Below are 13,995 nucleotides of genomic sequence, written 5' to 3' on the forward strand. Positions count from 1 at the left end.
CTCTAGAGTCCCAGGCCTGAACTGCGTACGCCCCTTCTCCTGGCTCTGCCTTTGGGGATCGGACGCCGGACTGGGCCTTTGGTTAAGATGAGCGGAAGATGGGCGCCTGCGGCCGCCGCGGTACCTGTGCGATCCGAGGCGTGGCGCGCCAGGTTTTGGCGTGCGAGGGCGCGCACGTGGACCGCGGCTACTCGCGGACGCCCAGGCCTCACCCCCGCGGGACTCGGCGCGCGGCGCCCTTGTTTGACTTTCACCACCCCCAAAGGAGGTCCTTCCATCGGCCTCTTTTCTGGGTAACAGCTCCAAGGCTCACACGTGGTGATGCCACCCAGGTCACGCAGCTAAGTTATGGAGCCGGAATTCGCAGTTGTCGGTCGGGGTTCTGGTGGCCTCAGGCTGGAGGTGGCTGTGTGTCCCTGGGCAAGTCCCTCTCCTCTGGGTAGCCTAGTCCGGCGGCGCGCGGGTCGTGGCCGCGCATGCTCAGTGGCGGGCGGCGCCTGGAGACGCGGCTGGTGCTCCAGCTGTTTTGCATTGACGCCAGCACCCGCTGGAGGTCATCGCTGGGGGCTGGGCGCGGCGCGCTGCCGGCAAAACCCGGCCCGGATCAACGAGCCAGACCGCCCGCAACTCCGGGGTGCGCGCAGCCGTTTTTGCGCTTCTCGACGGTGCGGCCCCAGGCCCGGCTGGAGCAGACTTGCTTCCCTCCCTACCCCGGCGGACTGGGCCCGGCCGCCCCGAGGGGTTTCCTCGGACCCAGCGCCTCAGCCCACGCGCCTCAGCCCCGGCCAGCGAGAGCGTCTAAGCTAGCCTTGCCCTCACGGGCGCTCGGCCTGGGGGCTCTTTTCCGCCGGGCGGCGGCCCAGCGGGCGGAGCGGCGTGGGTGTCCACGGCTAGGCGGAGTCCCGGGCCAGGGAGGCGGCGGCGTCGGGAGTGGGAGCGGGAGCGGGGCCGGGCGCGGCTGGGAGCTCGCCTCCCTCGGGGGTCGTGCCGCAGCTCGGCGAGGGCGGCGTCGCGAGGGCGGCGTGGACTCAGCCGCTCCCGGGTACGGAGAGCGCAAATCTCCTCCCCCGTATTTCCCCGGAAGCGCGGCCGAGAAGAGCGCCGCGATGTGAGGGAGGCGGCCGGCGGCTCCCGCCTCAGGAAGGGCATGTTCGGAGGGGCGGCCGCGGCGCGCCACCCGCCTCAGCGCCCCCTCCCCACCGCCGCCGCCGCCGCCGCAGCGCCCTCACCGTGATAAAAGGGGCGGCCGCGCTTCCTGACTCGAAACCCGCGCTCGCCGCCGCCCGCCCGCCCAGGCGGCGATGACACGGCGCCCGCGGCGGCCCCGAGGCGCCGGGCGGGCCGTTTGCTGACCGGTTCGCGGCTGCCCGCCAGCGTGTCTGCGGCGCCGCCGCCAGCATGGGCTGCGCCCCGAGCATCCACATTTCCGAGAGCCGGGCGGCGCACCACGGCGGCAAGGAGGCCGAGGACGCGCCTGGCCCCGCGGCACCGCCGCTGTCGTCTGGCGGGCCGCACCTCCCGCAGGGTCAGAAGACGGCCCCCTTGTCCTGGACCCGCGGCGCGGGCCTAGCGGAGTCGGAGCCTCGCGACGGCAGAGGCAAGAAGGTAAGGAGCGCCGGGCACTCTGGGGCCGCCTTGAAATTCGGGCCCGGCCGGGCGGCAACTTTCCCGCCGGGGCCAGGCGGGGTGGCCCCCGGGCCGCGGTGCCCTCTTATCCAGCTTTGGATGGCTTTGACAGCCGCCAGCCACCGCCTTGCCGGGCAGCGTTCAGAAAGGACTGACCCCGATCCCGCGACCCTGATTCATAGGGTTGCGATCAGGACGCCGCCTGCTCCGCGGCGTCGGTTCCTTGGACACATCCGACGCCCGGAGCGGCGGGGCCGGCGGTGAACTTGACTAAGGCGATTGCATCAATTTCCTCTCCAAGAGCGGGTGTTACAGGGAAACCCCCATGCTATTCTAGCGCGCCCCTGCAACGTGAAATCAGTATGAACTTTGTTCTTTTCCTGTGGTAGAAAGGGAGGGACGACTGGCCTCCCCACTCTTCCCTCCTTCAGCTTTGCGCAGGCGGTCACAGCTTACCATTTTCTTTGGGACTATTAGAATGTAATCTGGAACATCAGCTTTGCTTCATTGCACATGTATTTGAGGTCCACTTTTGTTAGTATACATACTGTATTTAAAGCATGTGTAATTAGAAAATACTGTGAAACGCGATTTTTGAAGCATTCAGGAGAACAAAGTTAATCTTCTATTAAGCAAACTTACTGGGACATTTTGTGATTTTTGGGTTTTTTTGTTTTGTTTTTTACATTGCGTGTCATCTCTAGCGCATATTGCCTTGGCTTATGTTTTGTCAAAGTTTCTGGGCTTACTTAGTCTTTGTTAAGATTTTCTAAAGGAAAGGTAAAGTAAAAAGAAAAATGTGGTCATTAAGGCATACAGCTGCAGGTTTCCAGTTCTTTGATTTCAGAATTTAAAGCTGGAACTCATGCGTTGGTTTATGTTTTATTTTTTTAATTACATTCCAAATTTCTGTCAACTTGTATGGATGGTTTATGTTTTATCAAAGCAGTAAAAAAATTTTTTTGTGCAGGGCTGCAGATTGTTGGCTGTCATCCTTCTCATCACGACCAGGTTTTAAAAGTAATTTGCACAATTTTGTTGATTTTTCTTGCTCGCTGAGAACTGAACATCCCAAGTTTGAGAGATATAGTTCGACACACTTTCTGTCTTAAATTTCTAGCAGTCATCATGGTACTTTTCTGTATGAAAGGAGAAAGTCTTTTTCAGTGTTGCATAACATAGTTGAAGTGATTTCCCTACCCTTCCCATACCCTAAGTGAAAATTCAGCTTTGTTCTGATTATCAGAAGTTGAATGCTTTCTCCTGTAGATTCTTTGAAGAAACCTCTGATGGTTTAGACTTGTTAACTCAAGCTGCTCTTAGTATCAATGTTAAGCTGAGTGGTAAGCCTACTTAACTGGCTTTAAAAAAGCATTACACAGGTGAATATGGAAACTTTAACAGCTTTCAGGTTTTCAGTCCCAATCTAACATTGGTTACTTTGCAGGTTAATGTGATTCTTTCAGATTACCAAAGTCGGCCTTTTAGTAAGAGGCCCTTGTGTCTTTGGAGTGGCCTGGGTGTTCTAAAAGTCATCTGGTGTCTTGTAAGCCTTCCTAGTGCGGCAGAAGCCGCTTGCTCTTGTGCTATCACAGTGCCTGTAGGTCTCTGAATTTATAAATGCCTTCTTCAACCATTCTTGCCTATTGGCAGACCATTGTCCTGTGTTGGAGGCCCAGAAAATACATTCGTCCTTAAAGTGCCTAACTTGGTGGCATACACATAGTAGGTGATAAATAAATGTTTACTGATTTTTAAAAAAATTAACTGAATGATGAAACTTTTTTCAGTCATTGGAATTTGATTTCATATAGCCTCCTATACAGACTTCAGAATAATAGTATTTCCAGAGCAGAAGTCAAATTGTAAATTATAGCACCACAACCACAGAAATAATGGTCCCATACTTGTTATGAACTGTACGTGTTGATATCACATCTCGTTTACAGATTTTTGCTTTTAGGTATGTCAGATAATAGAACAGAGGTAAATGTCAGCATTTTTTCTAGTCTAATATTTTTTCTTTAAGGGAATGAATCCTTTTAAATTAAGGTATTAATTGTACTCTGGAAATTCATGTTTAGAGAAGAAGGTAAACTTATAGTAATGTAGCAAAATCATAAAATTAATTTTAGTTTCTATATATGAACCTCTCAGGATGCAATTTAATTCATTACAAAGTTTCTTTATTAAAAATGCAGTAAGTCAGCATATCTTTAAGTGAATTTCAATAAGAAATTCTTTGGGGGACGATTTTATAGTTCTGTAGCGTTTAGTAAATACCAGTTTATCAGTGTGGGTGGGAGATTGATAACTGCATTTTCAGGTTAAGCAGTATATACCCCGAGTGAAAGTGTATCCTGCATGTGTTCCAGGGAGCACTGTGTGGACTGTTAATCAGTATGGCATGAGAAAAGAGGTCCGTAGTCTGGTAAGGTTTTGGGAAACACAGGTTGAATATCCCTAATCAGAAACGTTCCAAAGTCTGTTTTGAGTGCTGACATGATGCTCAAAGGAAGTGCTCATTGGAGCATTTTGGAGTTCAGATTTTCAGATAAGGGATGCTGAACCGGTAAATATAATGCAGATATTCCAAAAGCCAAAAAAAAAAAAAAAAAATCAAAAATTCAAAACACTTCTGGTCTCAAGCATTTGGGATAAGAGATATGTAGCCAATACCGGCTCAGACTAAGTTCAGCAGAGTTCTTCTATGCAGGACTTGTCAGAGAACCTAATTTCTGAAAATAATCCGTGAGTCTCCAAGTGATTTTTCGAGTGTGCAACGTTTCCTAAACTTGTTTGATTATGGAGTCTTTTTCTTGAGGTATATGTCAGGTAGGCCAAATGTTAAGACCTGATTTTTTATGTGAGATACCAATATTCAAAGTACAAGAAATATACTTAACAGTAAAACTCAATGAATGTAATTTGCTTCTTAATGATTCCAAAGGTATTTTAGATCTTGTAATACATGAGGCTGTGTTGTCTGTATGAACTTATTTAAGCATTACTAAAAATACTTTCTGGCTGTTTATTCATTTCAGGAGTTAAAGTTTATGTGGTTACAGATAATGAATGCTGTGTTCAGTTTGAACACTTAGAGTTTTGTTTATTTTTAATCAGTGTGAGCTTTAACTGTAACATTTAAATATTTTCTTGCCAGTCTTTGGATTTACCCCGTTTCCTCTTTACCCATCCAGGACTTAAGTTGCCCTTGAAAGATTTGCATGTAGTGTTAAGAGACCCTATGCTCACCCCCCACCTTCCTTTTTGCAAACACCCACTGCACTGCTAATGACTGATGCTCCCTCTACCCCCACTAATCAGCTCTGTGAGGTGGCAGTCAAGTTTGTTTTGTTTACTGCTGTATCCCCTGGGTCTGGCACACAGTAGGCCTTCCATAAACATTTGTTGAATTAGAGAATTTTGTGAACTACAATGTAGAAGTTGAAAATCCACCTAAGCCATGGAAAGTAGAAATAGAAACCAGTTTTAACTAGAGTAGAGGCTGTGAAGTTTGGATTTGGTTTTGTGGAAATCTCTGGTTATTGCTCTTCAGAGCACTGTACCCAGGGAATAATATATTTCTACCCTGGTGAGCAGAGTAGATTTCTCTATAAAAAGAGAGTTAAGAGTTGGATGCAATGGCTCATGTCTGTAACCCCAGCACTTTGGGAGGCCAAGGCAGGAGGATTGCTAGAGCCCAGGAGTTTGAGATCAGCTTGGACAACATCTCAAGGCTCCATCTCTACTGAAAAATAAAAAAATTAGCTGGGCATGGCAGTGCACAGATACTTGAGGTGCACAGATACTTAGTCCCAGATACTTGGGAGGTTGAGGCAGGAGGATCACTTGAGCTAAGAAATAAGAAATTCCAGGCTGCCATGAGCCAAGGTTGCATCACTGCACTCCAGCCTGGGCAACAGACAGAAACCTTGACTCAAAAAAAAAAAAAGTTTGAAGGATTAGTGCAGCCAAGGTGATAGATAGTAGTACTGCTGCACGCTAAACTCTGATCGAGTATTACTGCTGTAGCACTCACTCAGAATCTCAGACAGACATTCTCCGTTGGTCCATCTCTGTTTCCCTTTGCTTCCGTCGTTCATTTCCTCCGCCGTCTTTTTTCTTGCTTTTCATCACCTCATCTCCCTCTTTCATCTCCCTCCTTGCTTTTTCCTGCTAGTCCACCTTCCTGCACAAAACTGGCCACTCTTGCCATGTTAGTCAACTAAAGTTTAGTGGTTTTTAAGTGTTATTTAGCTATGGAATAAAACTTATTGCCTGCTCCTAGCTTACAAAGTGTATTCATCAAGACTTTTTTTTTTTTTTTTTTTTTAAGACAGGACCTTGCTCTGTTACCTAGACTGAAGTGCAGTGGCACAACCATGGCTCACTGCAGTCTTGACCTCCTCGGCTTAAGCTATCGCCCCCCTCAGCCTCCCAAGTAACTGGGACTTCAGGTGCGCGCCACCATGTGCGGCCAGTTTTTTAAACAATTTTTTGTGGAGATGAGGTCTTGCTATGCTGCCCAGGCTAGGCTCAAACTCCTGGCCTCATGTGATTCCCCCGGCCTCGGCCTCTCAAAGTGCTCAGATTGCAGGTGTGGATTACTGTGCTCAGCTGATTATTCAATTATTTGCCTAAACTAAAGCAATTTTCTCTTTGCGTGTGACCTGGCTGATTTTTTTTCCCTCCGCTAGAGATCTTTGACCCTTGCTAGATTATATGGAATTACTGAAAGTTTCTCTTTGAAAGTGTAGTTGAGAAAAATGAGACCTAACTTTCTGCTGCCGTAATAAGTGACTACAATTTATCTCCAGAGCTCAGAGGTGGTGAGTTCCCTCATTATTGTGTTCTTGTGCCTTTCAATGTATAGAAAGATCTTTATTCATTTTCTGGAATTCCTTTTACATACATAAAATACTTTGCATTTCATATGTTTTTTAGAACTTAGCTGTCATTGCCACCATAACTTTAAGTGTGACTCTTAAGATAGATGTTGTCACAATTCTGCCACCTCAAATCTGTCCCTGACCAGCTTTAACCCTCACCTTGCTAAGGCAGGGTTTATGATAGGGCCTGTGGTCCTTTCTGGCAGAAATGTTTCCTGTTAAGTGGCTTATGACTCTGGTTTTCCCTTGGATAGCTTGCCCATTTGGATTCGGTTCTTAAATAGGAGAAGGTTCCTGATATGAGGACACAGGGTAAGGCAGACATCTCAGAATAATCTTAAAGGACAGAATATTTTAAAAAATTAAAACAGAACTGAGGGAAAAGTGCTTAGGACATGAGTAAGCCCTTAGTCTTACCCAAGGTCAGTGGCTTCATCCTGGTTTCTCAGTACAGTCAGGCAGTAGGAGGTGATGGACTCTGCAGTTCTTAGAGTGCAAATTCATGTTAGTAATACCCACCTTTTCTTGAATGCTCTCTGTTTTGCAAGCACCATATTAGATGCTTTACAGATGTTATCTCGTTTAATCCTTTCAACCTTGTGAGGTGGCAGTTATCATTTCCCTTTCACAGATAAGACACCAGAGGTTAGAGACTTGCCCAAAGTCGTACATTTAAGCTGAGATTCAAATCCTCTGGTCCAGCTCTCACCTCCTAGGTTGTTACTCTGTTAACTAGCTATGTGCATTGCATTTCCCACTCTTTGGTCTTCTCCTAAGCTACAGATTTCACAGGTCAAGCCGGCATCTTGAATCTGCATTATCAGGATTTTGTTAAGCCTCCACTTACTGAGGAAGTTGGTTACAGCCCTACCTTAGGTTCCTGTGTTTGAGGAAGTTGAAGTCATCTTCAGCCCTGTCCCAGTTAACTCCTGAAGCCAGCTATTTTGTGACGCCCTCTGGTCTGCCCTCTTTGCTGTCTGAAATGAGTTGGGAGGGCATCCCTTGGGAGTTTTTTTCCTTTCCCCTTTCTCCTGCTCAGGTTACAGGCAGCCTGCCTTACCAAGAATTCCCCGGGAGCTGGTTCTTTCCATTGACCTTTGCCTAGCGCGCTGTTCCCCCACCAGTGCTGCCTGTACCTATCCTCTCAGAGTTATTCCAGGCCCAGCTGAAACATCCTTGAGCTCCTGGCTGGCTTGCACTTTTTCTCTGCCCTTGGGACCTGCCCCTGTATCCCTGTGAAACTATTCTTCTGCTGGATTATAGGCTGCTTGAGGGCAAGCATTGTGTCCTAGTTTCATTGCAGTTTCCAAAGTGCTTGGTACACTCAGTAAATATTTGCATAAGTACAACAGTCTCTAAGGCTGAAAGGGCTTTTATTCATATTCCATGAGTCTGTCTCACCTTGTTTAGATTTAACAACAATTGTTGGGGTGTGTTCTATGTTTTAACAGAAAGCTAAAGTACCCTTAAGCCAGTGATTAATCTGTGGGGTGATTAGTAAAGCTTTTGCCTCTAATTTTGGCTGAGTTAGGATTGAGCAATGTTCCTGGGTCCCGTCCTTCCGTCCTGCCTTTGTTCTGCTCTGTTTGGTAAAAGACTGGTGGAATATCATGTCAGAGAGCTGTTGTGACAAGTTTGTATTGCATGTCTTAGCTACGGGCACCGTATGTAGTTTACCCATCCACACAGACAGAAAGGATGTTGCACATTTCCCAGAACTTTGAGGGTGACCTCAAAGAATTTGGGCTGGGGGGCCTTGCCAGTGCTTTTATTCTGTATTGGCTGGAAATACACCTTTGCCGTCTCGAATCATCCTCTTTCACGGTCTGTGTTCTCCCTTTCATGTCCTGTTACTGAGTACAGCAGCTGCTTCACTTCCTCTTACTTTGCTTAAGGATAACCCAAAGGGCTGGTGGCACATCAGCAGTTGCCATGTTGTCTTCAAATGTTCAGAGTTGATGGCAGCTTCCTAGTGAGGTGTTAAAAGACTGTAGGAGGAGGAGCCAGAAGATGTGTGTTTTGGGTCCAGCTCCATCAGGCATTGGCTAAGTGATATTTGGCAACTCCTGATTCTGAGTTTTCTTAGGTACAAAATGAGGCTAGAATATCTGGGTTCTGGTGAGGATAGCTTAAAATAATCTGCGTCCAAGTGTTTTGTAAACTTCAGGACACTATCACATGTAAGGATTGATCATTTTCTTATGAGAACCTTTCTCAAAGGCAAACTTGGTTCAAATATATCTGTTTTTTTAAAAGCAGGTCTCATTTTTAATATAGTTTGGTTTTTCTCCATTATTTTATTGTGAAAATTTTCATAGAGCAAAGTTGAGAGAATTATGCACTCATATGCCTGCCGTCTGGATTCTGCAGTTAACACTTTTCTATATTTGCTTTATCATTATCTATCTACTCCTTTATCCGTCCATCAACCCATTTTATTTTTGGATTCATTTCAAAGTAAGTTCCACACATGGGTATACTCAACCCCTAAACACTTCATTATGCATATCAAGTACTGCAGCTCAAAATTTGAACTTGGGGCATGGTAGCACATGCCTGTAGTCCCATTTGCTCAAGAGCTGAGGCAGAAGGATTACATGAGCCCAGGTGTTTGAGATCAGCCTAGGCAATGTAGCAAGACCTCATCTCAAAAAAAAAAAAATTAATTCAAAATTAAATAAATTCAAAGTTTACTTTTTTAAAATATAAAATGACATAAAGTAAAATGTATACATTTTATGCATACCATTCATGAGATATGACAAATATATATATGCCCGTGTACTGCAAACCTCGATTATCAAGATACAGAATTACGAAATATTATAATTACTCCCAAAGGTTTCATTGTGCTCCTTCTCTGTTCTTACCCTCAGCCACCAGCAACCACTGTTCTGAATGTTTTTCATTATACATCATTTTTGCCTATTCTAGATTTCATATAAATATAACCTTAAAGTCTAGGTTATTCTTTTCTTGTAAGGCTTATTTCACTCAGCATAATGTTTTTGAGATTCTTCTATGCTGTATGAGTCAGTAGTTTGTTCTTTTTTCTTTCTAATTAAAGTAGTCTGTTATATGAATAAACCACAATTCACTTATCCATTCTTTTGTTGATGGATGCTAGGGCTGTTTCTAATTTTTGGCTATTGTGACTAAAGCTACTATGAATAGTCTAGTATAAATTATTTTGTGGACATATGCTTTCTTTCCTCTTGGTTAAATACCAAGAAGTGGAATTGCTGGGTCATAGGATAGGTATATGTGCAACTTGTGTAACTTTTTTTTTTGAGACTGAGTTGCACTCTTGTTGCCCAGGCTGGAGTGCCATGGTGCAACCTCTGCCTGCTGGATTCAAGTCATTCTCCTGCCTCAGGCTCCTGAGTAGCTGGGATTACAGGCATGCGCCACCACGCCTGGCTAATTTTGTGTTTTTAGTAGAGTTGGGGTTTCTCCATTTCTCTACTAACAACATTTATAAGCTATGATTCAGGCTGGTCTTGAACTCCCAACCTCAGGTGATCACCTGCCTTGGCCTCCCAAAGTCCTGGTATTACAGGTGTGAGCCACCGCACCCAGCTGTATATGTGTAGCTTTTTAAGAAACTGCTTGACCTTTTCCCAAAATAGTGATCCAGTATTACACTCAGGCCAGCAACGTATAATAAAAGTTCAGCTGCTCTACATCTTTCCCATCATTTGGTGTTAATCAGCATTTTAATTTTAGCCATTCTGGTGGGTGTGCAGTGGTATCTCATTGTGGTTTTGATTTGTATTTCCTTGATGGCTAATGATTTTGAGTACTTTTTCCATGTGCTTATTGTTCATTTACTGTATTACTTTCTTTTTAAGGTTTTTATTTTAATACTTTTTAATTAAAAGGAAGCGTAAACATCATCATGACCTCTGGGTAGGGAAGGACTGATTAAGGAAGTTACACAAGGCATTTACATAAAGGAAATGGTTAATAAATTCAACTACGTTAAAATAAAGAACTTCTCTGCAGAAGAGAGTGAAAAGGAAAGTCACAGACTGGAAGAAGATATTTGCAATGCATAATACCAATAAAGGATTAGTAATCAAAGAACTACAAGTCACTAAGAAAACAACAGCCCAGTTGAAAAATTGGCAAAGTTTGGGGCAGACATGGCAATGAGAGAAAATCAAATAGCTAATAACTATATGAAAAGATGTTCAATCTCATGGGGAAATGCAAATTAAACCCACAATGAAATAACATTTTATACCCATCAAATTGGCAGACGTTTAAAAGACTGGCAGTAGTTTTGGGAACTGCTCAACGTTAGGTAGAAGCATAAATTAGTTCAACCACTAGGGAAACCCATTGTCATTGCCAGGTAGAGTTGAACATGTGAGCCTGTGACATAGCAGCTTCTCTCCTAGAAACTCTTTACTGGAAACATGTATGAAGACTTTCAGAGCAGATTACTTTTAATTCCAAATTTTCCTGTAAAATCCAAATGTCTATTAACAACATAATGGATAAACAAATTGTGATATGTTCAAAGAAAGGAATACTTTACAGCTGTGAAAAAAAATGGATGGATTACAGCTCTAGGTATTAACTTTGATAAATCTCAAAAACAATGTGGAGAGAAAGAAGAAGCCATCAAAAACATTTAAAAGCTATGATTCTTTTTATTTAAACATTAATAGTATGGGAGTGGTGGCTCACCCCTGTAATCCCAGCACTTTGGGAGGCTGAGGCAGGAGGATTACTTGCTATGTTGTCCAGGCCAGGAGTTTGAGATCAGCCTGGACAACATAGCAAGATCCCATCTCTAACAACAACAAAAAAGAGATTAATAGCTAAACAATATATAGTAATGTACACATAGGTGTTAACATAAAATCAGTTTAGGCAAATAAAGTTTATTTTAAGGACTTAAACATTTAACAGGTTAATTTGAAGCTGTAGAAGGATAGTAGGCCCTGCTCTCGAGGAACAATTAGTCTCTTCTGGAAAGGTGAGGTAGGTGTCTGACGTGGAAGTGATGATGGCACCTTGAGAGATGGATCGTGGCGGCAGGAGCTTGTTCTGGATTGGTCATAAGGTACAGAAAGGGGAAAGGAGGGAGAGGTTTGACCTGAGCTTAAAAGACTGGGAGGATGTGGATAAGTGGAAAATATATCTCTGGATAAGGGAAGGGTGTGGGGGTTGGGTGCCTGTTCCAATTATGAGGAGCCTGACCAGGGATATGAGGGAAGGTCTAAAAGCCATGTTGAGGAGTTTGAAGTCCATCCTGTAAACCTTAGAGAACTCCCAAAGACATTTCATTTTCAGCAGGGTAGTCAAAGGATAGACATAGTTCATGAAGATTAGGTTTCAGGCAAAAATTGCAATAGGAGGGGTAAGGGAAAGCTAGAGGTGGGCACTATCCAGGACCTATTGCAGTGCTTTGGGCACAAGGTATGACCAGGTATGACTAACTTAGTGCAGTGGTTAGGGAAAGGAGGGAATAAGGGAAGGAAAAACTGACAGACTAGTGACAGATTGGATTAGTGAGTGAAGGGGTGGAGAGTGGAGGGTGACTCAGAGGTTGGGGTTTACCAGCGTAGAAGGACTGTGATAACATGCCACAATTTGTACAGTGCTTTATGGTTTACCAAAAGCTATTTTTGTACATCATCTCATTTGATGTTCCCCAGACCATGGGGAGGTAGAAAGGAGGGATTTTATTTTCCCTGTTTAAGGCCTACAGAAGCAAAAATTCAGAGATTGAATGACTTGTTCAAGTTTGTGGTGACCACTTACAGAAACAGGTTCATTGTAATAGCATAAGTCAGAGGAAAGAGAAGTTATGGAGTTTTTAAAAAACTTTTCTTGTCTTTTGGTTCTGGGTTCATCTTATAAAAATGAACTTTTTCTAATTGTAAAAGTCATATTTATTGTAGAAATCTTGAAAAATATAGAAAAGAACAAGGATCACTTAAATTGTACAGTCGTTCAAATTGCACAGTCAGGAGATAATATCTCCTAAAATGGTGGTATGTTTCCTTCCATCCATGTAGTTTGCTTTAAGTAACTAATTTGAATTTTTTTTTTTTTTTGGCTGGGCGTAGCGGCTCATACCTGTAAATCCCAGCACTTTTGGGAGGACAAGATGGGAGAATCACTTGAGGCCAGGAGTTTGAGACCAGCTTGGGAAACATAGTTAGACTCCCATTCTCTATAAAAAATAAATGAATAAATAAATTATCTGGGCATGAGGCACATGCCTTTAATCCCAGCTAGTTAGGAGACTGAGGCAGGAGGATTGCTTGAGGCTGGGAGTTTGAGGTTGCAGTGAGCTGTGATTATGCCACTGTTCTCCAACCTGGGGACAGAGTGAGACCCAGTCTCTTAAAAAGCAAAAAGCAAAAATATTTTTAAAGCAGTTTTATGTTTCAGTTCTAGTAAACATTTAGCTATTATTTATTTAAATGTTGTTCCCTTAAATTTTCTCATTTCTCCTCTTCTGTAGCTCCCTCTAAAAGATAGATTGAGACACATCTTGATCTGCCCTCCAAGTCTCTTCATTTTTCTTTTATTTCCCCTCTCTGTGCTATTTCTGGAAGCATTTTTTAACTCAGTCTCTTAAGTCATGGATTTATTCCTCAAGGTCTACTCAGCTCTTTAGCTCACTGAGTTTTTAAATTTGAGTTTTTGCCCTCAGTCTGTGGTTGCTGTTTTTTCATGACTGCTTCTTCATGTTTTATGGTTGCAGCATACTCCCTTATCTTTTTGAGAATATTATACTCACTTTAAAGTTCTATTCTGATTGCTGTTTATTAAAAATACTCTTTATTGAATTATAAATGCAGTCAGCAAAGTGTACAGAATCCCCAAGTGTACAGCTTGATGAATTTTCCTCATGCTCCCATGTAATCACCACCCAAATCAAGGCAGAACATTTCCTGCATTCCAGAAGGCTGCCTTGGGGCTATTCACTGTTTTTTAGTATTTTTAACATTTTTACAGCAATCTTGAAGGGTTTTCATAGGGTACCCCTGTATATCCAATGCCTGTATTTTATATTAGCATTTTACTGTACTTGCTTTATCACATATATCTATGTTTTCATTCTTCTACCTATCATTCTCCTTTTTCTTTGATATGTTTTAAAGTAATTGCAAATATTAGTATACTTCCCCTTACATATTTCAGCATGAGTTTGATATATATTTAGGTTTTTTCCTTTTGAGGCAGCATTGACCTACAATGAAATGCACAAATATTTAGTGTATGTTTGCTGAGTTTTGACAGATGTGTACCTCTATGTAATCCAAACCTCTGTGAAGTTATAGAACATTATTTTTGCCCCAGAAAGTTTCATCATGCTCCTTATTGGAGAATCTCTTCTTGCAACCACCCTTCTGATTTTTTTTTTCTTCACCATAGATTAGTTCTGCCTGTTATAGAACTTAATGTAAGTGGAGTTATACAGTATGTACCTTTTTTCTTTCTTTCTTTCTTT

General features: G+C 43.6%; 1 protein-coding gene across 2 annotated transcripts in view; it reads left to right on the plus strand.

Annotated features, from left to right (window-relative positions):
* The first annotated feature begins 463 nt into the window (after positions 1 to 463).
* PDE8A (phosphodiesterase 8A) overlaps positions 464 to 13,995 on the plus strand; it is a 146,566-nt gene continuing 133,034 nt past the window's right edge. For both annotated transcript variants that reach the window (XM_017502297.2, XM_037729150.1), the window contains exon 1: positions 464 to 1,605. In XM_017502297.2, the coding sequence (XP_017357786.1) occupies positions 1,399 to 1,605 (207 nt within the window). In that variant the 5' untranslated portion in view covers positions 464 to 1,398. The remainder of the gene's footprint in view (positions 1,606 to 13,995) is intronic.

The sequence above is a fragment of the Cebus imitator genome, unplaced genomic scaffold, assembly GCF_001604975.1.
Source record: "Cebus imitator isolate Cc_AM_T3 unplaced genomic scaffold, Cebus_imitator-1.0 Scaffold295, whole genome shotgun sequence".
NCBI classification, from domain to species: Eukaryota; Metazoa; Chordata; class Mammalia; order Primates; family Cebidae; genus Cebus; species Cebus imitator.